Source organism: Diceros bicornis, chromosome 3 (assembly GCF_020826845.1).
Source record: "Diceros bicornis minor isolate mBicDic1 chromosome 3, mDicBic1.mat.cur, whole genome shotgun sequence".
Classification (NCBI taxonomy): Eukaryota; Metazoa; Chordata; class Mammalia; order Perissodactyla; family Rhinocerotidae; genus Diceros; species Diceros bicornis.
In genome coordinates, this window is record NC_080742.1 from 73,445,645 (window position 1) to 73,468,169 (window position 22,525).

The 22,525-nt window shown below is 41.0% G+C and overlaps 1 protein-coding gene across 1 annotated transcript; it reads left to right on the plus strand.

Moving 5' to 3' along the window:
• The first annotated feature begins 14,193 nt into the window (after window positions 1-14,193).
• LMOD2 (leiomodin 2) lies at window positions 14,194-21,900 on the plus strand. The gene is made up of 3 exons (XM_058569181.1): window positions 14,194-14,507; window positions 19,966-21,305; window positions 21,827-21,900. The coding sequence occupies exons 1-3, from the start codon at window positions 14,231-14,233 to the stop codon at window positions 21,851-21,853; spliced, it is 1,644 nt and encodes a 547-aa protein (XP_058425164.1). The 5' UTR covers window positions 14,194-14,230; the 3' UTR covers window positions 21,854-21,900.
• The last annotated feature ends 625 nt before the right edge of the window (window positions 21,901-22,525 follow it).

The following is a 22,525-nucleotide window of genomic DNA, read 5'->3' on the forward strand; positions in this document are numbered from 1 at the left end:
TTGAGGTTCTTTTTTTGGGAACCACTGCTGTAGAACAGACCATGCTCTCTTGCACCTCAGGGTCTTTGCATTTTCTTCTCCCTTGGCCTGGAATCCTCTTTCCATCTCCTTCTTCCTCTCTCCACCCCTTATTCTACAGGTCTCAGCTTCAATGTTGCTTCCTCCAGGATGGGAGACCCCAGCATGGCACTTCTTATACTATTATAGGCACCTATGTTCTCATCTGTCTGCCCCACTAGACTGTAAGCTCTATGAGGGCAGGGTATATGTCTGTTTTGTTCTCCAGTATTTTCTTAGGGCCAACTACATTCCCTAGAGCATAGAGAGAGTTCAAAAATTATTTGTTGAATATACTGAATGAGTGAATGTTATATAAGACCCAGACAAAAATAATCAGTGACCTCATGGTAAAATGATAGTTTTGAACCTCTGAATTGGTTATGTAACCTTAATAATGTAATTATTTGGATTTATTTTTGTTAGGTTTTAATAATGCATTCTTCTTATATTTATTTTTATCTTAAGAGTTACTGCATTCTTTCAACAGTAATTCCTCACTGGTTTGTGAATTTTTTAGATTATATTTAGCTTTAGTTATCTTTAAAATAAAAGTAAGCATGAAAAACACTGTATAATTATAACTATAGTTTTAACTTCTTGTAGTCCCTAGAGGATATATTTTTATATAAATTAAACTGTAATGTATTTAATTTGAACTATAGTATTTTGTGCACAAAATTTCATGATTCCTCTGTTGCTCTCCTAGTTGTCACTAAAATGCATTGCTACCTATAAATATTGCTCTAAATAAATAAAAAATAATAATGAGGATGTGAGTCTGCTTTGTGATAATTCAGATATTAAGTAAACTAAAGCTTTGACATTTTCTTTAATGTATTTTATGTAAGTATATTCAAGAAATAGCCAGCCCTGGTGGTCTAGTGGTTAAGATTCAGTGCTCTCACCACTGCAGCCCAGATTTGTCTCCCAGTCGGGGAACCACACCACCCATCTGTCAGTTGTCATACTGTGGTTTCTGCGTGTTGCTGCGATGCTGAAAGCTATGCCACCAGTTTTTCAAATACCAGCAGGGTCACCCATGATGGACAGATTTCAGTGGAGCTTCCAGACTAAGATAGACTAGGACGAAGGACCTGGCCACCCATTTTAGAAAAAAATGGCCATGAAAATCCTACATATAGCAACAGAGCATTGTCTGATATGGCACCAGAAGGTGAGAGGATGGCGCAAAAAGACTGAACAGGGTTCTGCTCTGCTGTATACAGGTTGGCTAGTAGTTGGAATCGACTTGACAGCACTAACAACAAATTCAAGAAATACTTGAATGTAAAGATATGAATTCACCGCACATGCTATTGGTTTTGAAAGTGGTTCTTTTATGAAGCAGGAAAAAAATCTATCCTATGAAACTGAGGCAACCACTGTATTCAAAATGGATTTGATCTTACATTTTGAACTTTCCTAGTGAATTTTTGTTTTTGAGTGGGCTGTATAGTAAGGGAAATTAATTTCTATCTAATTAGGACTCTGTTTCTCCTAGACTATGTCACTTTACCCGAGAAAGAGCAACAGCTGCTCCTCCCCGATGAGCCTTAGGAGAAGCCAAACATTCTACAGTGGTACCAGATTAACCACTGTGGAATCGATGAGATAGAGTTTTGATGACATCTTCCTATGTAGCCAAGATGCCCATGGCTGTTTTGGTCACTGTGGATTTTGTTTCATATCATACAGAGAGTCCGGGTGGAAAGAAGCAGATCTGACCTCTCATTTGAGTGTGTTTTCTTTAGTTTTTCGGTAGGCGATCTTTAGATAGTATTTCTATTTCCAACTTAAAATAATTTCATAAGCACATTGAAACCAAGTGCCTCCTGGAGAATACGGTTCAGTCATTTTAATTAGTCACAGAACATGTTTTCAGACAATAGGATGACAGTGTAGAAGATGTGAAAATGATTGTGCAAATGTTGTACAGCAAATATTCACAGATAGCACTCTTTTTGATAAAGGCTTTTGAAAAATCAGTACATTTGGGGCTGACAGCATAAAAACTACAAAAAAGATCCATCTTTTATGACATAGAGAACACACTTAAACCTTGTCATTGACCTTTTACCAGACATTCCTATCCAAATTTTGGGTTCAAGTCACATTACTCTCGTATATACTCATGTATATAGTCACCTTCCAAATCAGAAATTATTTAGAACATATAAAAACTCTAAACTGCCTCCAGTTATTCATGGGGTGGAACGAAACACTACATACATATATCCATACTTGCATACACACAAGTACATATGTATGATATATACACATATAATATACGTATGTTCACACATGCATTGAAGTGTGGTATATTATTGCAGTGCCATATAATGCAGTAGGTAAGAACATATAGGTTGTGGTCAGACAGACCTGAGTTTGAACCAGGCTCTGCCAATTATTAGCTACTTGATTTTGAACAAGACATGAGATAAGTCTATAAACACCATATCTGACATAGAGTAAGTGCATGTGAAACTCGAGCTCTCATTACTTTCATTACATAGTGCCAGTGCCAGTACTAGAGATGCAAAAGTCAAGAACTTTGATCTTATGGTACAAGTCTGCAGATTGTCATGCTTAGCTGTGAAAATGTGAAAAAAATAATGTTAGAGATATATATGGCATCTCACTATTATCTATAAATACTTTGAGAAATTTCACAGAATGAAAACAGCAGAGAAGTGTCTCTAGCACATAAAATCCCACATCTGCTTTTGCTTAAGAAAGCCCTGATCATCAATTGTTGAAAGGGAGGAAAGGGCCTCTCAGGGGAGAAGATGTATGGAAGCAATAGACTTATTTGACCTCCGTGGCCTGCGTTATGTAACTTTAAGGAACGGTGGAGATATCTGGGGATTTGCTGTTTTTGGAAGGAGACAGTCTAGTAATTTGAATCTGGGCACTGGGAGCACCCGAGTTCTAATGTTGGATTGGCCAGTGATTCCACCGGAGGCACTTGACGGGTACTCACATTTGTGCTTCAGCTTCCAGTAAACTGGGAACAGCCATTTCTCTTGCTTTGGAAGTCTTCCATCTCGGGAAGACAAAGATAAAACTTCTTTGCAGGGATGATAGTGTTGGATAAGGTAGAAGGTGTGGAGGGTGCTAACTGTAATACTTACTTTAGGATTGAGTGGGTGTGAGAAACCAGGATCCAGTCCTTTCTGTTTGAAACAAGATCTGCACTGGCTTCTCAAGGAAGCTATTTTTTATGCTTTGTGGAAGTCAACTAGACATGACATTCATTCAGTGGTCAACAATCTATTGTTGAATGTCTGAATATTCCTAAAGGTCTAGTTACTCCAATGGGTTTAATATTGTTTCAATGAAGTGAAAATTTTAATCACCTCTGACTGGAGGATGGTAACATTTGCTTAGGCTTGAACTCACTGGAAACCCCTCAACCTGGGTTCAACTCTGCCCCCAGTTCACTTATTGGGGGCCTGCCCTTCACAATCACCTGAGATACTCAAGAGGCTAAATTGAGTCTGTGGATTGGAGGATGCCCTGATTAAATCTGAACTTCAACTGTACTAAGTCTGACTTCCTACAGTGATTCTAGGATATTTGAAGACCCTCTCTTCAACAGGAAACAAGACCTTATATTTGACAATCAAAAGTAAGGTTTAAAATACAAGTAAATTTAAGAGAGGTAGAATGATATTAAAACACTTATAAATAACAGGTATTTGTGAAGGACAGATGGTGAGAACCCCAAGTTTTTAATAAAAGGAAGAGGGTAGATATTTCCTATAGATCAAAAGTTTAATCATTTGTTCTATGAATGTGAAAAGAATCTTGGGAAACATCTAGTTCATTTTAATACATTCTGAAAGACTACTTCGATAACAATGCCTTTCATTTGTCCTGTGTTTTACAGTTCACAAAGCATTCTACATACATCATCTCACTAGATTCTTACAACTACTCTAGGAGCAGGGCAGGGAAGGGGTTAATTATCTCTACTCTATAGATTAGGGAATCAATCTTACAGTTAACTAGGTTAGCAAATGCCAGAGCTAGGACTCAATCTGGGACTCCTGACTCCAAATCCCCAACTCTTTCCACCCGATAATTTTTAGTTCAGATTAGGAGGGCATTGTTCATAATAGCCAAAAGTGGAAACAATCCAAATGTTCATGAACTGGTGAATGGATAGACACAATATGACATACCTATACAATAGAATACTATTCGGCAACATGCTACAACGTGGATGAATCTCAAAAACGTTAGGCTAAGTGAAAGAAGCCAGAAAAAAATAACACTATGGTATGGATCCATTTATCTAAAATGCCCAGAGAGGGCACATACATAGAGACAGAAAACAGATTGGTAGTTGCCTGGGGCTGGGGGGGTGGGGAGCAAAGGTTGACTGCAAATGGGCACAGGGATCTTTTGGGGGTAGTGGAAATGTTCTAAAATTGAACTGTGGTGATGGTTGCACAATTTGCAGTATTATTCCTGAAAATAATCATTGAACTTTACACTTAAGGTGGGTGAATTTTACTGTATGTAAATTACATCTGAATAAATCACTTACAAAAATAAAAGAAGAGGAGGTGACAGGTGGTGCCCTGTTTACAACCTTGCTGAGGTAGCCCAGCTAAATGGTGGAATCCTCTGGCTCAGAGGCAAGCACTTGGTTCTTGCGCTGGCGGCGCATGATTTATTAGTTTTGGTCTGCTGATAAGACCATTAAAAACAGATGATGACACAGCCTTCAAGGGCAGTACGATGCTTGCTGCCTTCACCAATCTTACTGGCCTTCAACCCAGACAAATGCAGCCTGCTCTGCCAATCTCTGACATTTTCATGCTGGTTGTAATATGACTTTCCTACCTTATAAAAATTATTATTATTTCCAAAATAAACACACAAAAACTTATAGATTGGAGAGTTAAAATGAAGGTTTCCTGTCCTATTAAGGGCATGAATTGTCAAGGAATCATGTTACCAGTGGGATGGGTCTTTTGTAATACCCTGAAAACTAGCAATGATTCCCTGGGGGTGCAGTAGAAAGAAAAACAAGGAGAAGTGGGGGGTGGCTTTCGAAAACAAGTGCCCGGGAAAATGAGAGAAGGCAAACCTTCAAAAGGCTGTGGGTCTCAAGAACACAGGAGAACTATGGAAGTGAATGATGGTCAGTGAGGAACTGGGAATCCATGTGAAAAGACAGTGGCTTCAATTGTCGCGCTAAAATTGCAAATGAAAAAGCCAGGTAACCACACACCAGCTCTCAAGCACTCACTGTCCCATTACTGGGCACAGTGAGGCCCCATATTCCTGTACCTGGGTGCTGAATTTACCTTTCCAGCCCCTCTTCACAGCAGGATATCAGCTTTTCTGCCCTTTCAGTTACCACTTCCCTGCAGGACTTGGAGTTCTTTGAAGTGACAGTTGTCATGGACCAGAAGAGGGAGGATCCGGAGGAAAAGATCCATGTCTTGGGTGCTGACCTTCCACATCACTCTTCCTAATCCCAGAGTGAGCAAATCTGTCTAAAACTGTAATATCAACGCTCAAGGTTACAACTCAACTAGATGCTGGAATGAATGAAAACCTCAGACCTTCTGTACACCCCAACTGAGATTTCCTTTATGAGAACTTGTATGATATATATCAAATCTGCTCCTTGGTTCATAAGTGGAATTGCATGTTCATGATCTGCAGTATAAAATGAAAGACCTAATTGATGGGATTTAGCTATCTTTCCTTGCTTTTGAATTTTTTCTGGAAATCATTTTTCTGTCTTTGTAGTTTTAAAATTGTCAGTTTATCTTTCCATTTACTTGCATGAGACTCATTTTTACATATTTGAATTAGTTCAACAAAGGATAATTGAACCTACTATACATAAGGCAGAGCATTAGATGCTCTATTAAAAATGTCTGTCTTTCATCCCATCTGTCTTTCATTTTAGTACATTTTCAAATGACAAGCTAGTAAATCTCAATATGAGAAGCATGTTGGCCTTATGGAACATAACTCTATCACTTACTAGCTGGGTACACTTAAGGAAAATTTTTAACCTCTCAGAGCTCAGAATCCATTTTCATCCTCTGTAAAATGAGAGTAAAGTATCTGTTTCCTCAAGTGTTGCCTCATACGCAGCAAGTGGTAGCGATACACAGTATTAAATGGAGATCATGTTACTGTGTTAGACTGATTGGCACACTGTATGTAAAAGCATATTGTAAACTACAAATGTTATAAAATTGCATATTATTTTTAAAAATAGCTCTAATAATTTTAAATTTGACTCATGCTCACTGCCACACGCTGGCATAGCTCGGAGATTTGCTTGGCTGCCAAGCCTGAGAGTGAAGACTTGATAAGAGTGTTGCCAGTTCCCATCTGATCCCTGTGGCCCGTTTGGTTGTTGTCTGCCCAGAGCCTGACCTTTGCCTGACATTCCCCCTGGTAGCCTCTCTCCGGCTATCTGAGAAGCTCCCAGCAGACAGACTGAGTGCAGTCGGAAGCTTGACTTCCTTAGGGGTCATTCCATTAGTTCAGCAGCTTACAACAAACCATCTGTAGGAAATGTTGAAAACCTATATCCTTCTGTGTAAGTGGGGAACATGTTGGATCTAGTTCAGGAAACAATCTTGCACCTGTACAGTGAGAGAGATTAAATAAGCCTTTAGAAAAAAAAAAAAAAGAGAGAGAGGGAGAGTGAAAGTTAGGAAAGCTTGTTGGTAGATAGAGCCTGGACATTTGTGAGAATAAAAGAATTTTCAGTTTCCCCATTTTGCAAATGACACTATAGCATATGATTTCCATGTTTCTTCATCAGCAAATTGAGAACAATTTAAATAAGAAAGTCATCTGTGAAATGAACAAAAATGGCATCATGAGTGTGGGGGGTTCCCAGGAATAGCGGAGCGTTAGGGGTGGGGGAGCAGAGAAGCCAGGTTACAATTAGGCAGCATTTCTCTATAAGCATTTCTGGTAAACTGCTTAAGGACATCTCCAAAGAAAGAAGCTCGAATCACCTAAGACCCAGTAGTTTGTCATGATTCTATTATTGTTTTAAATATAGTCTCACTTTCATTACCAAATTTGTATTTATAATTTTATATTATTATTCTTAAAGAGGCCCCCAACACTGTATAATGCTCAGGCTCTATAAGACCTGGATCTATCCCTCCCTACACTGCAATTCATCTGGGTTTAAAAATAAACAAAAACATGCTTTCTGAACACCTAATAAGTACGCAAAGCCTTGAGAATGGTAAATCCGGCAGACATGGCCCCTTCCCTTGGAGAAAATGTCTTTCCTGTGAAGACCAATTCCAAACAAGTAATTCCAAGTGAGATGCTGTGAATGGAGTCTTGTGGGAGCTGGGAGAACTAAGCTGGCCCCGGGCATCAGGAAAGGCCTCCCTGCAGGAGTGTTCTTAAGGCCTCAGCAAGGTGGAAGAGGCCAAGGCAAGCCAGGCACAGGGAGGAACATGCACAGGGCTTGGGGATAGAGTGAGCGTGCAGAGTTCAGAAGCCCAGTGTGGCTCAAGTGTGAGAGTTGGAGGAAGTGACTCAAGTTGGAGCTGAAGAGGTGAGCAGGGCCTTGATCCTGGAGGGGCCAGAGCACACGGTTAAAGATTCTGTCTGAAGGACAATGGAAGCCATTTAAGGTTTTTAGGCAGAGAATGACCCGAAGAGATTTGTGTTTTTAAAAAGTTACTCCAGCTGTGTTGTGGAAAAGGGGAAAAAGTCAAGCCACAATGCATCAGGGAGACTACTAGTCCATGTTGCCGTCATCCAAGAAAATGAGGACAGCAGCTTAGACTCAAGTCGAGACAAGGGGGAATAGTCAGAAACGCAGCAGGAATTCAAGAGCTGTTTAAAATACAGGAGTCCAGACCTTGTGACTGAGTATGACGATGCTGGTAAGAGAGGAGCCAAAGGCAATAACACAGGCTCCAGCAACCAGATGGATGAGGACACCCTCTTCAGATATGTGAAAGCCTGGGCAGGCAGTGGGGAAGGCAGCAAGAGGGAATCGAGATACTGGTCTGGGATAGATTGAGTTTCAGGTGCCAGCGAGACACCCAGATGGAGATTTTCTAAGTAGTTTCAAGAAACATTCTTGAGCTCGAGGATACAAATTTTAGCTCGGTAAAATGACTCATCATTGTAAATCTTGCACCTTTGGGATCATTTCAAATCACTGAAACTATAAAAATTAAATCTGTGACCAACAAAGGCCTATTGTAGAATAAAGCAGAGAACCAGGGGAAATGAGATTTTTCTTAAATGTATTCACGTAATACATTCATTTAACTCTGGTATGTGATTATAAATAGGAAAGCCTATACGAACATTATGAAATACGAACAATTCCTGAAATTACCAAATTCTTCCTGAAATTTGGGGGTGATTAAAGAAAACAAAGAAACAATTGGTAGGGCCTCTCAACACTTCTGAACTTTAAGAGCCAAAAGTACATAAGCCACAAACAAAGTAACTCACTTTTTACTCAGAAGGAGTCCCACCATATCCAGTGTTGGGCTACAGTAGTTATTACTTACAAGTGGAGTTAGGAGATCTCTGATCACTGCCTATACACACTATTTCTTGAAATACCAGATCTGCCAGCAGGGCTGGTATTGTTGATTTTTGGAGGTGCTCGTGGGTTTTGCTCTTGTTGAGTCTCCATCAATATCAGGACACTTGCTGGGATTAACAGTTGCCTGTATTTAAGAAGGCAAACTATGGCTATAGATGGTGGCTATGGGATAGTGTTAGAGATTTCCACTTAAAACTAGACCATAATAAAGTCCAAAACTCCTTGACATAGCCCTTCAGCTAAAAAATATTCCACATCTTTATGCAGTTACCATGTGCAAAGCATAACGCTGGTGGCTGTAAAAAAAATTGAAAAAAAAAAGGAGATTGAAGAGGGCAAGATACCAAAGCATTCTATTTGAAATAGTACATGAACCAGGGCCAGTTTCTGCCTAACCCCACCTACTCCCCAGCCCTATGCTAAATAATATCTGGTTTTTGTTTTTGTTTTCATACTCCTGTGCATTTGCTCAGACTACTCTTTCTGCCTGGAAAGCTCTTGATCGGCTTCTGTGCCTTCTCTGACTCCACCCACATGGGCTGGATTGCTTCTTCATCTGTTCTTCACGTCTCTCCTGTTGTCACCTTGGCCAAGACTTGGCTGCACCGTGTTGCTGTCTGCTGTCTGCTTCTTTCCCAGGAGTATGAGCTCCTGAGGGCAGAGACTAGATCAATTTCTATTTCTCTATTTGTAACCTCAGCTTCCAGCACCTGTCCACGCAGCAGGTCCTTGGTAAATGTCCATTTTCAAGAGGAAATCAAAAGAAAAAGAATGGTTAAAAGAGGAAACTCTGTTTTCACTAAAAAGGGAATTGCCAATAAACTGGGAAACACTGTGTATCTGATTCCAATCAAGAACCTTGAAAATAATTCTCCCCAAGATAGAAAGTTTTTTTTTAACAAAAGATGCTAATCTGGAAAAGGCTGGTAGTACTGTTGACTCTAAAAAAAGGCAATTCTATACTCAAAACCACAATGTCTGGGCTAGCCTCATGATGTAGTGGTTAAGTTTGCATGCTCCGCTTCAGCGGCCTGGGGTTCACGGATTCAGATCCCGGGCACAGACCTACACACTGCTCATCCAGCCATGCTGTGGTGGCATCCCACACAAAAAATGGAAGAAGATTGGCACAAAAGTTAGCGCAGTGACAATCTTCCTCAAGAGAAAAGAGGAAGATTGGCAACAGATGTTAGCTCAGGGCTAATCTTCCTCACCAAAACAAAAACAAAAACACGACAACGTGATCAAGTAAAAATCGCAAAATAGAAAATGCTGATGCTTGGAACACAGATGACTGGATTTATTTTCCCTCACTGTAGAGAAGGTTGCAAGGAAATCTAAATTATTCATCATACTTAAGTCTGGCCAGGGTCAGGTGGTGGTGTTTGATCACTCAGCAGAATTTCATCTGATGGATTTAAAGTGTGTGGAGAATACGTAAAGGGGGATCCAGTGAACTTAAGATCATCCATGAATTGTGGTTACCATTGTAATCATAGTGACTTGTAACATATATACTAGGATATCTAAATGACCATTGTTCTTGAGGTAGCGTCCTTGAGAGGCCATAATTTTTTTTCAGTGATGCTGCCACAGAAAAACTTTGTCTTCTCTTCCAGAGTCATTTTCAGAGTCATTCATGGGCCATCTAAGATTTGGAAGAAGAAACTCACACAAGACTCTATTTATTCTGGGTTGTTCCAATGAGAAAACTAAACTAAGTGGGGTGATTTTTCAAGAGATCAGTTTCAACACAGTAGAAGAAGAATTTTCTAATGATTTGAGCTATCCAAAAATGGAATGAGTTTTTGGTAATATTCAATTTTCACTGAAAGTGTTCAAGCAAACACTTGATGACCACTTATACAAGTTGTGAAGAGAAGATTAATGTATTTCAAAGTCATTTTGAAAGCTGAGAATCTGTGATTCCAAGAATATCTGCGTAATTATTTTATGGTCACACTACATGTATATTATAATTTGCATGCATCAAGCCCTTACTTCTCCAGGTCTGTGCTCAAATGTCACCTTATTACAGAGATCTTCCCTACATGAAATATGACCCCCACAATCTTCTTTCTTCCCTCTTACCCTGCTCTATTTTTCCCCATAGATCCTCTGTCTGATGTGTCCTGTATTTTCTTGTTTATTTATATATTGTCTCTCTCTCTCCCAACTAAAATGTAAGTTCCATGAAGGAAGGGGCTTTGTTGATTTTTTTCTCTGCTCTAACCCCAGTACCTAAATTAGAATCTGGCATGTAGTGTGTGTTTAATAAATCATCTAATAAAAATAATATTAAAATGTGAGAGAAAAATTATAAACATGAAAGAGGAGAAAGTAAAACAAAATTCCACTAGTTTTTTGTATGTAATTATATACCCATAAATTTGCACAGTGGTCAACATATCATATGTGCCCAATAGATAATTGCTGAAGAAATGAACTTGTGTTATCATTTTCATGTATTTTCTTCTCATCTTTTTTTTCAAAAAACACATAGGTTTTTATGTAGTTGTAATCATTGTTCATCATTTTACCTAAACGTCATTATACAGCTGAATAACTCATCTTATTTACCAGATTTGGCTAGAATGATTTGATGTCATTTCCAAAAATCAAAGCCATTTTCACATGAAAAAGATGTGTTACCACTGAGGCTACACAAAGGTATATGCTACAGGCCATAAAAAACCCAATGAACTCATCATTTCTAATTTCATAATCATCTCTCTCATTGTTGAGTGAAATGAGTCATAGTTATTTTTGGAGGCAGAATACCACAATGAGTTAAGATCATAATAGTTAGCCAAAACATTCTTGCAAAAAAAAAAAGTTGGAAGACTTACAATTCCTGATTTCAGTATGTACTACAAACCTATAGTAATTAAGACCACGTGGTATTGACATAAGAAAATAGAAACACAGATCCATAGAACAAAACTGACTGTCCAGAAATAAACACTTACAAAGGCATCAATGCAATTCAATAGGGGAAAGCAGGGTCTTTTCAAAAAAATGTGCTAAGACAATTGGACATCTGCATGCAAAAAGACGAATTTAGACTCTTATCTTACACATGTGTAAATATTAAGTCAAAATGGGTAACAGACCTAAATATAAAAATCTAAAACTATAAAACTCTTAGAAGAAAACATAGGAGCAGTTCTCTCTGACCTTGGGTTAGGAAGATTTCTTAGTTATAATATTAAAAGCTCAAGCTATAGGAGGAAAAATTGATAAATTGGACTTCATCAAAATTAAAAACATTTGCTCTTCAAAAGACACCAATAGGGCCAGCCCCTAGCTGTTAGTGGGCCAAGTGGTTAAGTTCAGCATGCTCTGCTTCAGCAGCCCGGGTTTGGTTCCCGGGCACAAACCTGCATCACTCATCAGTGGCCATGCTGTGGCAGTGGCCCACATACAAAATAGAGGAAGATTGGCAGCAGATGTTAGCTCAGGGAGAATCTTCCTCAGCAAAAAAAAAAAAAGACACCAAGAGACAATCCACAGAATGGGAGAAAATATCTGCAAATTATATATCTGATTAAACCCAGAATATATAAAGAACTCTTACAACCCAATAATTAGAAGACAACCCAATTTAAAAATGAGCATAAGATTGAGTAAATATTTTATGAAAGTAGATATAAGATGGCCAATACACATGAAAAGAGGCTCAACATCATTAGTTATTAGAGGAACGAAAATTAAAACTACAATGAGATACCATTTCACATCCACTAAAATGGCTATAATCAGAAAGACAAGCAATAAGAAATTAGGATGTGGAGAAACTGGAACTTTCATCATTGCTGATGGGAATGGAAATTGGTGCAGCCATTTTGGAAAATAATTTGGCAGTTTCTTGAAAAGTTAAATGTAAACTTACCATATAACTCAGCAATTCCAACTACATGTCTACCCAGGAGAAATGAAAATATGTGGTTACACCAAGACTTGCATGTAAATGTTCATAGCAGCATTATTTATTATAACCTAAACCTGGAAACGACCCAAATATTCACCCACTGCTGAGTGTATAAACAAAATATCATATATTACACATGTATTGATAAATACATATTTCTATGCATACACATTTTAACAGATTTTTATATATCCATATGCTAAAATGGTATATTTATGAAGTCCTGTAAACTATGTGTATATTTTATCACATTCCTAAGAATATGGGCATATACATAATTTCAAATTAGCATCTCTTCAGTTTATGGCTCAGACACAAATCTGGGTTCAAATTCTAGCTCCACCACTTCTTAGCTCTGTGGATCTGGGCTAGTATTTAACCTCTCTGAGTCTGTACTAGTAAAATATGGGTAATAATAGACACCTTACAGGCATGTAGGATTAAATGAAATAAAATATACAAAATGCTTAGCACTAGGCTGGCACAGTGTCAGTTCTCAGTAAATCATACTCACTATTATTATTTGTCTTTTTGGAGTTTTATTTACATCTAGTTGTTTACTAATACTCTTGGTTGAGGAGAAGGAAGCCATTTTGTGCAGTGGTGAGAGCCACTTCCGCACCTCTAGCTGTCTGACTTCAAATTTTTCACTTAATCTCTCAGAGCCTCAGTTGCCAAAATTTGTAAAAGAGGATAATGTCAGTCATCTCACAGGACTTGCTATGATTAAGAAAATTACATTTAGGGCCGGCCCATGGCTTAGCGGTTAAGTGCGCACGCCCCGCTACTGGTGGCCCGGGTTCGGATCCCGGGTGCGCACCAACGCACCACTTCTCCGGCCATGCTGAGGCCGCATCCCACACACAGCAACTAGAGGGATGTGCAGCTGTGACACACAACTATCTACTGGGGCTATGGGGACAAAAAAGGAGGAGGATTGGCAATAGATGTTGGCTCGGGGCCCGTCTTCCTCAGCAGAAAGAGGAGGATTGACATGGATGTTAGCTCAGGGCTGATCTTCCTCACAAAAAAAAAAAAAGAAAAAGAAAATTATATTTAAAATGCTTTGCAAAATACAATAAAATAAATACAATAAACATATAAAGTGCAATATTATTATAGCCTCTGTTCCCCTCCATGCCACCCACAATATGTTTTCAAGGGAACCTGAATAACCACTCATAGTGACATGTAGTCATTTCTCAACCTCTCAGAGCATAATGAAAGAATCTTTTCATGGCCATGGTGGTGGTAGCAAGTCATTTTCAAAATAAATTTTATTCTCCTGTTGTTTAAATGCAAAGTAAGAACCGGGTTACTCTCTATCTGAACACACTCTGCCTGTCCTCATGAGCTATCAGTCTCGGCTAAATATGTCCCTGGCCAGTACGTTAATAATCCCCACTGGTTCTGAGACCTCTTTCCACCACCGATGTGACATTCTTTGTGTTCAAATGTCTAGCTGACGTCTGATGCTTAAAACAGCCCATGCTTTCACCCCCATCTGCATTGTCACAGCCCTGCCTCACCACTCTTAAAAGGCTATCCAGCCACTCTGAGCACCAGTTGCTGACCGGCCTGCCTACTTGCCTCCCTGCTGCTTCTACTGCCTTGAATGCCTGGTTCTTCAAGCTCCTTGGGGGTCTGACAAAGCAGGGACCATGTCTACCTTTGGCTATAGGAGAGGACTTAGCAAATATGAATCCATCGATGAGGACGAACTCCTCGCTTCCCTGTCAGCTGAGGAGCTGAAGGAGCTGGAGAGGGAGCTGGACGACATTGAACCCGACCGCAACCTTCCCGTGGGGCAAAGGCAAAAGAGTCTGACCGAGAAAACCCCCACGGGGACATTCAGCAGAGAGGCACTGATGGCCTATTGGGAAAAGGAGTCCCAAAAACTCTTGGAGAAAGAGAGGCTGGGGGAGTGTGGAAAGGTAGGCTCTCAGGATTATTTCCTTGGCTCCTCCCACCCTCCAACCCTCCCATCCCCCACCCTCCACCCCAAACCCAGGAACCTGTTTTCTCTAACTTTTCAGTCCTCATCACTGTTCTTTTCTTATAATCCATTTGTGCCTGCTCTGAAAAATTTCTCAAGCTGAAATAGTCCTGTAAATTCTACGGCCAGCCAGTGGATCATATATATAAAATTCTTAGCTGGGGTTCTGTGATTGACTAAAGATGAGATCTTCAAAGGGAAAATAATTCACAAGCAAGGCATGGGTTTACATATTTTGCCAAACATAAGTTTGAGTTATAAGTTGGGGATGTGGCATAATATCTGTTTCTGATTATATATATATATATATAAAATATTATATATATATATATATATATAGAAGTTAAGTAAATTTACTTTCTTCTACAAAGACAAAAGCGGGTACTACTCTGTTTGCTTTGATTGCGATGGTGGCTATAAGTAAAAATAATTCGTTTTTTTCAACATCAAGAAGTGTGGGATGGTGGGAAGTACTTGGGACTGAGAGTCAGGGGGCCTCATTTCTAGTGCCCGCTCTGTCCCTAAGTTGTTAGACCTTGAAAAGATAGTCGCTTCTGCAGGATTCTTTTTTCTACCTGTCCATTCAAGGAGTTGAATCCAGTGTTTCTCTTGTGAATCAACAACGCTTTTGAGATTTTGATAAATTACCAACTTTCTTTTTAAGAAAATGCACCTGTGCTTGTGCATACAGACACACACTGCTACATAGAATTTCAAAAGGATGACACACATCCTGAAACCCACCTGAGGACCCAGGTGAAACACGCCTGCATAGAGGATCTCTAAGATTCCTTACTACTTTATAATGGTGATTCTGAGGCCAGGAAATGTGCATATATCAGAGCTCAGGTCTATTAAGCTCTTGTTCGCCGCCAAGTAAACAGTTACTTTGAATTTGCCAAATGAATCATTGGCAGAAGAAAGTTCAAAAGACTAGGCACTAGGAGAATAGTAATGGCAATAAGAATGTTAATATAGTAAATTCCTGAATTTGTGGAAGAACATAGGTGAGGAACAACAGTGTAAAGCCCCTGTGCTCCTCTGGAATCATCTAAAATCAGACTGTCCTGAAGCCAGTGGCCAGACTTCCACAGTACTAATCCAGGTGCCGTTAGATGATCTTGATGATAGGGTATGTGGGCCACATGGGTAGCACGACACGTGTGAGCTTTGTCCACATCAGTCATCGCAGGGAGGGCCACTGGGATCAGGCCAGGGTCTGCCAAGGCCAACGTGGCTGCCTGCATTGAGGGGCTGGAGGGGGAGGTGAGAAGGAAGGACACACATGACAGGCCGGGATTTGGGTTGGTCAATTCCTCCACATCCATGATTTTTAAAGGTCTTTTTTTTTTCAGGGGCAGTGTGCGTCAAAATCTGATAAAATACATAAAAGGTGACATTTTTATTACAGTTCTTAAAGAATTTCCTCAACAAAAAAGGTAAAATGGCCTCAGAATATCCAGGACAGATAGCCATTGTAACAATAACCCACAAAGGCATTTTAATGTCACAATGTCTTGAGATCAGTGGGAAACAAAGGACAAAGCTTGTTGTCAGCTGTTGATGAAACCCACCAGATCCTGCCAAACGTTTGGCTGATCCCTGCCAATGGCTTATCAGCTCAATTAGAGAGGCTGCCGTGTTGACGAACTTTGATTCCTTTCTCGGCTAGTTAACTTGTGTCCCACTATGCTTTCCCTACTGGCCAGCTGTCTCTGAAGTCACAAGAGGTGCTGAGCACAGGCTTGCCAGTGGAGGGTGTAAGTCCATTCCCACCACGGGAAAAAGCAGCTGACCAGTGAGTGGGTGGGGGAGGGGGACAGCAGCATAGGTGAAGAGCAGCGCAGTATACATCATGAGAAGGAGATGGGGGTTGTGGTTATCAGGCTACTGTCTCTGTAAAGGCTTTTGAAAATCATGTTCAACACCTGTTGAATGACGGAACACCTGGGTTCACACAAACTGATGCTGTATTAGAGCTCCAAGGGGCCCTGGAGACGCAAGGGTCCAGCTCCCCTAGCTTGAGTGTCTGCTGGGTCGCAGGCATAGGTGTAAATGAGTTCGCTTACATTAGTTCATTGAATTCTTCCCTTCTGCACATGAGAACTGAGACTAGCAGAGATTAAGAAACACATTTGAGGTTAACAGCTTATAAGTAGAGCTGAAATTCAAACCAAGCTCTGTTGGCACAAAGACCACGATTCTCAAAATGTCGGTCCTTGTCCATCAGCATTGCCTGGGAACTTCTTAGAACTGCTGATTCTAGGGCTTCCCCAGACCTGCTGAATGAGGAACTCTGGGAGTGGGGCCCAGCAGTCTGTGGGCTCACAAGCCCTCCGGGTAATCAGGACACACACTACAGTTTGAGGACCACTCAACTATACTGCTGTTTCTTTGAGACCCCCTCGACCCTGAGGTTTAGTGACTTGTCTAAAGTCAACCAACTCTTTGTGAGTAGACCTAGAACCAGAACAGAAAACCGAGCATCTTGCCTCCTTGTTCATGTAATGATGCCAGGGAGGTGATCAGCAGAAATGGTTGGCCACCTCCTTCTTGTCGCCTTATTTGTTCCCTGAGTGTACCAACATTCGCCTTCTCCCTATTCCCCTCGGCACCGCATGCCTCACTGCCTCACCCACCCCACCTTCCCACCCCCACTCCCACAAGGATCAGGGTTAACCCCGGAGCAGTGGCAGATAGAAGCTCTGGAGCAGGGCAGCCAGTCCAAATGCCGGAATCATTTTGAGAGCAGAAAAGATTGTTTTTTTTGCATCCTCCTACGTCCCCTCTCTAGCCACCTTTTTCCTTTGTGCTGTCCTTCTCTCAGATTTCCCCTTCCTAGGGTGACTAACCATCTCAGATTGTCCGGGACTATCGAGATTTTAGAACAAAAAATCCTGCCTCCTGGGCTACCCTTCAGTACCAGGCAAACGGGGACAGTCGGTCACATGACCCCACCCAGCCCTGTCAGTCTGTCTCTCCTAGGCCGAGTCCTGATCAGTCCTGACATTGGCTGGTAACCAGTGTCAACTTAGATCCATTCAGTAAACAAACATTTACTGAGCCCCTACTACATGCTAAAAGAACTGCGCTAGGTGAGCAAATCAGACACGATCCCTGTCCTCACCCAGCCAACAGTCTTTTGGGAAAAATGATAGGTCATTAAAATAGATACTTTATTGGGGAAAGTACAACGCCCTGGGCATACATCCCAAGGATAATTTGAGGGAGTGTCAAAAAGGCTTTCTGGAAGGAGTGTCACTTAGATGTTACATGACAACTCACTGCTGGATAACAATTTCAGATATTATCTCTCCAGGTATATTTTGAGGGGAAAACATCTACCTTTAGATAGAGCCTAAAGGTCTTGAAAAACCCAAGGGGGATAAAATTTAATGGTGGCACAAAAGCCAGTACACTTTGATTTTGAAACGGGTCCCTTTCCTCCAAATACTGAAATAGCTAAAACACACATTCACAAACACTCACGCATATGTGCACACACACACACACACACACACACAGCCAACATGGACTAGAACGATAAGAAAATATACAAGGGGATTTGAGATGAGGTGGGGATGAGGAGAACCCAGCCTACAATTCTTTCCTTCCTTCAGCTGCTGTAATCCACTTACCCCACTGCTGGTCACATGGGGCTGGTCTCTCTCCTCATGTGCACCAAGAGGCTCAGCTAGAGCCAAACTCTCTCTCACGTTTTTGAGTTGTGACTTGCAGTCAACTGCCACCAAACATCTCTCTGTCTCTCTCTGTCTCTCTCTATCTCTCTCTCACACACACACACGCATGCACACAGTATCCCTCTCCCTCCTTCTCCTTAACAAGTGAGTAAATTAAGACTGGACAAGCCATCCCAGGAGGGGCTGACCCCTTCCCAAGGCCATCGCTCGGTGCCTGCCCCTCTAAACAAGTGGATAATTGGAGGCTGTTTTGTGAGAGCAACTGGGCAAACAAATCTGTAGACAGTGCAGTGTTTCCAAAGCTCATTCCACACGCCTCAAGCAGCAGGAACCCCTGGGTCAAAAAAACGTTTCCAAGGTAGAAGGAAGAATCAAGGCTTTGGGGACAAAGTAGGGGCTTGGGGCTTTAGAGAAGATAAAGAGAAATGACCAAAAGATAGCATTAGGGAAAACTGGGCTCCATCAACAATTTCCAGATTTTTTTAATCAGAAAATATAGCAAGAAAAAGAGAAAGAAGGGGTCACTTGGGCTTCTTGGTACAGAGTCTTGTAAACAGGAAAGACAAAGATAGAATGAAATTGTGTTTGCCTGAAAGCCTTTCATAATTGATGCATGCTGAATAATTGAAGACCATCAGGCTGAGGCAACGGCTTGCTTCAAGATTTTCTACTGTCCTCTGCTGTTCTACATTACGGTTAGAATCTAGTTTGTGCCAAGGGCGATGATTATCTTTCCCATTTCGTGTCTTCTGCAGTCTGTCTCATTTCACCCTGCACTAGCGTGAGATTTCAAGCTGATTTGCTGAAAAGGGTGACCTGAATGTCTTTCTGCGTAGAGCTGGGTTTTGACCTGCTGCTGCCTTGAACCACAGCCCTGCCCGTCTCGGCTTCCTTCCCCAGAGCAGGGACAGGGACAGCAGCAGCTCTCAGGTGGTGTGGGGTCTCCAAGACCCTGTGCCAGGCTCTACCCTGGAGATAAATGTTGGGGGAGCAAATGATGCCCCTGCCTCTGTCCACACCGAGACAGGCCAGGGCAGAGAGAGCTTAGGTCCTGTCACATCTGCTATAGGAGGCAAATCTGGGAAAGAATTTTTGTACGTTAAAAAAGGGAACCCGTTAATAAGTTGTACATGTTTGTTATCATTTTATTTGTTTGGGATGGAGAAATAAGGAAGGACAGAGGAGTGATTCCAGAATGGAGGGCTGAGTTTGCTAAACTGTAAGTAGACTAGGAGTCAAGTAGTTCAGAACAGGTAGTTGAGGGAATCATAACCATATCAAGGGTTTTCCAAAGCTGAAGTTCTGACGTATTTGTTCAAATTGGCAAAATGATCGCAAGTTTTTATTCAATAAATTGATTCTGGATATTTATTTTGCAGAAAACAGAAGAAATGTTTGTAGAAAAAGCTGTTGAACGTTATGCAATGAAATGTTAACCTTGGTCACCTGAACTACAGCGATCAGAAGCAGGAGATTAACTGTTTTCCTTATATAGTTTTGTATTACTTGCTATGTGTTATTTTTCTTTATTTATTGAGATATAATAGACATATAACATTGTATTAGTTTTAGATGTATGTACCACATAATGATTTGATACATGTATATATTGCAAAACTGTGTGTTACTTTTGTAAATTAAAAAAACTGTGCTTCAAAATGACAAACTTAATGATGATACCATGCTCTTTAGGTTGCAGAAGAAGACAAAGAGGAGAGTGAGGAAGAGCTTATCTTTACTGAATGTAACAGTGAGGTTTCTGAGGAAGTGTATACCGAAGAGGAGGAAGACCAGGAGGAGGAGGAGGAGGAGGACAGTGGGGAAGAGGAAAGAACAATTGAAAACAAGAAAGGTATTAACGGAACTGTAAATTATGATAGTGTCAATTCTGACAGCTCTAGGCCAAAGACATTTAAAAGTCAAATAGAAAACATAAATTTGACCAACAACCACAGCAGAAGAAACACAGAGTCGCCGGCTGCCATTCACCCTTGTGGAAATCCTACGGTGATTGAGGATGCTTTGGAAAAAATTAAAAATAACGACCCTGACACCACAGAGGTCAATTTGAACAATATCGAGAACATCACATCCCAGACCCTTACCCGCTTCGCTGAGGCCCTCAGGGACAACACTGTGGTGAAGACCTTCAGTCTGGCCAACACGCACGCGGACGACGGCGCGGCCATGGCCATAGCGGAAATGCTCCAAGTCAACGGGCACATCACCAGCGTCAACATCGAGTCCAACTTCATCACGGGCAAGGGGATCCTGGCCATCATGAGAGCTCTGCAGCACAACACCGTGCTCACGGAGCTGCGCTTTCACAACCAGAGGCACATCATGGGCAGCCAGGTGGAGATGGAGATCGTCAAGCTGCTGAGGGAGAACACCACGCTGCTGAGGTTGGGCTACCATTTTGAGCTCCCAGGACCAAGAATGAGCATGACGAGCCTCTTGACAAGAAATATGGATAAACAGAGGCAGAAGCGGATGCAGGAGCAAAAACAGCAAGAGGGATATAACGGAGGACCCAATCTTAGGACCAAAGTCTGGCAAAGAGGCACGCCTGGCTCTTCACCTTATGCATCTCCCAGGCACTCTCCCTGGTCATCCCCCAAACTCTCCAAGAAAGTCCAAACTGTGAGGAGCCGCCCTCCATCTCCTGCGGCGCCACCACCCCCTCCTCCTCCACCTCCGCCTCCCCCGCCGCCACCTCTTCCTCCCCAAAGGCTGACACCCCCTCCTCCACCTCCACCTCCTCCACCTCCAGAGAAAAAGCTCATCACCCGAAACATTGCAGAAGTCATCAAACAACAGGAGAGTGCCCAGCGGGCATTACAAAATGGACAGAAAAAGAAGAAAGGAAAAAAGGTTAAGAAGCAGCCAAACAATGTCCTAAAGGAGATAAAAAATTCCCTGAGGTCAGTGCAAGAGAAGAAAACGGAAGAAAGTTCCCGACCTTCTACCCCACAGAGATCGGCTCATGAGAATCTCATGGAAGCGATTCGGGGAAGCAGCATAAAACAGCTAAGGAGGGTAAGTAATCCAAGAGCAGACATTGGGGTGCAGATTTAGTAAATGGGTCGGCCTCCATTGCACAATGGTATCAAAGTCGACTCTCAAAATACTTATTAATATTTTAAATATTTTAGTATGAAAGAGCAAGCCTACCGAGTTTGGAATATCAGGGGGAGGTCACCAGTGAGCACATTTCCATTTGAGAGGTGTGCCTGGACCCCCTTCTCAGCACCTCAGTCCCCTAAGGGCCACGTCCATTTTAAGACACTCTAATATATAAAAATTCTAATTTCCTTAATAGGAAAATCAGGGAGTATAATCTACATTCCAAAAAAGATTCATCACTTGTCAAAAATTTTACCACAGAGTTGCAAGTGATTTAAAACCTAATTTATAATAAAAAATTGTAGTAGCACGTAGCAATAATCAATGTGTATCTGAATTCTTCTCAGAGAATATTGCTAGAGACATACCCTAGAGATATTTTTCACTTTATCATTTGTGGTGTTTTTATTGAAAGAAAATCCCTATTTTTGTAGGTGGAAGTTCCAGAAGCTCTGCGATAAAATCGTGATCTTTAGAAGAGGATGCAGAATTATTCAGTGGTATTAAATAAAATGCATTGTGAGATGTTTCTAAATACCTTCTTCAATTTGAAATGTTCTCTGACTTTAAAATAGCCTCACCTGCTAATTCCAAAGAGAATTTTAAGAAACAGTCAGCATGTTTCTTCTGTAAATATGAAAATAAACTTCTTTTTTATGTCATGAGATTTGTATTGGCAAGAAGCAGTTTATTTAAAGATGCTCTTATATCTCTGGATGTGTTGGTAACTCTGAGTTGTAATGAGTTAATGAAATGTGCTGTTATTTTTGTAACCCCAATAAATTTGGACTGAAGTCTTTTGTGTTTTTTTTTGAACAAACTAGTATTTTTTTGTGAGTTGATATTCACATCTGTCAGGTGTGTATGGAACATTGCTAAATATTAAAAATATTACATTCTCACCCCAAAAGGGTTTGGGTCCTTAGCATTTGCCTTTCTTTGTTTTCTCATGTCCAAGAAAATCTGATGGGAACTTTTTTTAAAGGTCTGGAATTGAGAACTTTCTTAAAAGTTCGATAATGAGAAAAAAAGAGAAACGTTTCGATAGTGAGATAAAACCGGGAGAAAGACCCTAAAGTGGCCATTATCATTCTGGATGCATTGATGACAGACCCAGGATGTCAGCCCACACT